General features: G+C 39.6%; 1 protein-coding gene across 3 annotated transcripts in view; it reads left to right on the top strand.

Annotated features, from left to right (window-relative positions):
* Pibf1 (progesterone immunomodulatory binding factor 1) overlaps positions 1 to 2,813 on the top strand; it is a 245,520-nt gene that overhangs the window by 185,153 nt on the left and 57,554 nt on the right. For all 3 annotated transcript variants that reach the window (XM_023709663.1, XM_004626308.2, XM_023709662.1), the window contains one exon: positions 1,465 to 1,595. In XM_023709663.1, coding sequence (XP_023565431.1) covers positions 1,465 to 1,595 — 131 coding nt within the window. The remainder of the gene's footprint in view (positions 1 to 1,464; positions 1,596 to 2,813) is intronic.

Raw genomic sequence — 2,813 nt, 5'->3', positions numbered from 1 at the left:
ATATATATATACTAGATAGGGCCTTGCTGTGTAATCAAGGCTGGCCTTGAACTCACTGTATAGCCCAGGCTAACCTCAAACTCATGGCAGTCCTCTGATCTAAGCTTCCCAAGTGCTGGCAGTACAGGTGTGTACCACCCCTGGCTAAAATTTTTTAATATTGTACTTACCTTATAATCTTAAGCTGTATAGAGGCGTGGAAATGTACCTTTTATAATTACTTTTAAATATTAATTATATACTAAGAATCAAAGTGACTGAAAATGTTTAATATATAGAAAAAATAATAGCTAGCTAAAGGAGAAGGTTATAAAGATTAACGAATCCAACCCTAAAAAAAATTAAACAGCTTATTCTTTTTTTGTTGTTTTGACTATTTTTGGTAGGAGGTGTTTTTTTATTTCGTTTTGGGTTGTTTTGCTTATTTGCTTGTGAGGCAGGGTCTTACTAAGTAGTTAAAGGTGGTCTTATACTCAAAGCATAGCCAAGGCTGGCCTCAGATTCACAGCAACCCTCCTACCACAGCCACCCAAGTGCTGGGATTAAAGTGTGTACCACCATGCCCTACTGGTTGCTTATTCTGAAACAACAAAATTTGCAGTCAGAATTTGAATCCATAGCTATCTGCTTTTAAATTCTCTCTCTCTCTCTCTCTCTCTCTCTCTCTCTCTCTCTCTCTCTTCAGTGGAATAAGCGCTTCCTTAGCAAGCCCAAGGGCCTGAGTTAAATCCCTGGTTCCGCCAAAACAACAAAAAAAAAAGTCCTATACATTGCAGTTCAGGTACATAATCATGTATTTTTTAAAAAAGAGCTAATAAAAGGAAATGGAAAATGACTAACTCAGCCAGAGTTGGTGCAGATCTGAAATGCTGGCACTCTGCGGACTGAAGCAGGAGCTCTCAGACTTAAGCCCTGCCTGGAGGACTTAGCAAGACCCTGTCTCGAGTAAAACACACATGAGCGCACACATGAGAGAGGCTGGGGGTGTGCAGGCCTCAGTGCAGAGGCCTTGTGCTCTCAATCTCTAGAACACCCCACAAGACAGATTGGTACATTGTACTACGATTGTGTATGGTCAGTAGAAATAAAGCTCACAGGGCTGGCCCAATAGCTCAGTAGATTAGAGCGCCTGCTTAGGAAGAGCACAGCGGCCAGGGTTTGATCCCTGGCTCCATATGCCATGTCAGCCCTGCCCCCGGGGCACACTGAGATGGTGACTGAGACTGAGTGTGGTGGCACTCACCTGTAATCCCATCTCTTGGGAGGCTGAAAACAGGAGAATCACTAAAAGTCCGATCTATGTAGTGAGACCCTGTAGACCCTGTACCAAATACATTTAGAAAAGAAAAAGAAGAAAAGCTCACAAATGATGCTCACTGTTACCTAGTTTGTGCTGGAGTATTGTTAATCATTTCAGTTTGTTGTCAGATTTCCTAAAGTTTGATGAACTGTGTGTTTCTTTAGCGTGACAGAGCCAATTTGCTGTTAAGCCAGACTCAACAACCTTACAGATTCCTGGTAGAATCAGTGCGTCAGAGAGATTCTAAGATCGATGCCCTGATGAAGTGTGTAGCACAGCTTGAGAAAGAGGTCAGGTAAGCCATCGCCGCATCTTTTATTTGAGCAATAAAGACACTACAAATGGCATGCTACTATAGATGAATTTAGATTGTAAATTGTGCAGAGATTTTCACACTGAAGATGATATTAATGAAATGAGTCATCTGCTTCTCTTAGAAGAGCCAGCTGAGATCTCTGTCAAGTGCTCATATTGCACCTTGGGAGTCTTAGCATGGAAGTAACAATGCATGTTTCCTAACCAAGCATTCCAGCCAGAGGAGGGGACGTAGCTGCTGTCCCATCCTTGGTCTGCTCACAGTGAGAGATGCCCCAAAGGAGAGGACGACTGGGTACAATGCTGGTGTGCACATTGACTTAGATTCATGCACTTTACCAAGGAAAGTTTTAGGCTTTTCTTCTGTGACACTTACGTGAAGTAACTCAATGAATTATCTCAATCAAATTTTTTTAACAAATTCTTTTCACTTCCTCAGTTGAGAATTGTTTTCTTTTTGAGACCTTATCCAAAGACTTGTCCCACATATTAGTCACTCAAATTCTTCACCTGTTCATCTGCATGATCATTTTCGGTTTTTAAACTGAAACTAGATTGATGATGTGTTGTCAAAAAGATTTTGTCTCATGAGTGGTTGGTTAGGTAGCTTACTTATTACATTTTAATTTTTCTTTTTTCAGAGCCAGGGATTGAACTCAGGCCCTTGCACTTCCAGGCAAGTGCTTATTCTACTGAGCTATCTCCCTGGCCCCTAAAATTATTTTCTTCATGTTAATGATAATGTAAACTTTTCAGGAGCAGGGGAGATGGCTCAGTGGAATAAGCGCTTCCCTGGCAAGCTCAAGGACCTGAGTTCAATCCCTGGTTCTGCCAAAAAAAAGCATAATAAGTAAAATTTTCAGGATATATGTCATTATAAATGTGGAAGCAAAGAATAAGTGAGAATAAAAAATGTTAAGTTAAAAAATAGGAAAACAGTAAAACGAAAATGGGTAAATCCTACTTTTATAAGGTGTATAACCAAGTAAGTAAACAATTGGTAATTAATGCCAAAGTGTAAATGGGGTTTTTTTGAGTGATCAATCAGAATATAATTAACATGGATTGATTATACTATATATATCACAGACAATTGATACAATATAATATTTTTGATCATCCATTGGGCACTTGGTTGTCTTAGGGAAATTGAGGGAGAAACTTCAAAATGAACTTTTTCTTAGTGATATTTAAAATA

Source organism: Octodon degus, unplaced genomic scaffold (genome assembly GCF_000260255.1).
Source record: "Octodon degus isolate 3935 unplaced genomic scaffold, OctDeg1.0 scaffold00013, whole genome shotgun sequence".
Classification (NCBI taxonomy): Eukaryota; Metazoa; Chordata; class Mammalia; order Rodentia; family Octodontidae; genus Octodon; species Octodon degus.
The sequence above is the reverse complement of the archived record's forward strand: the minus strand, read 5'-3'. Positions and strand labels throughout refer to the sequence as shown.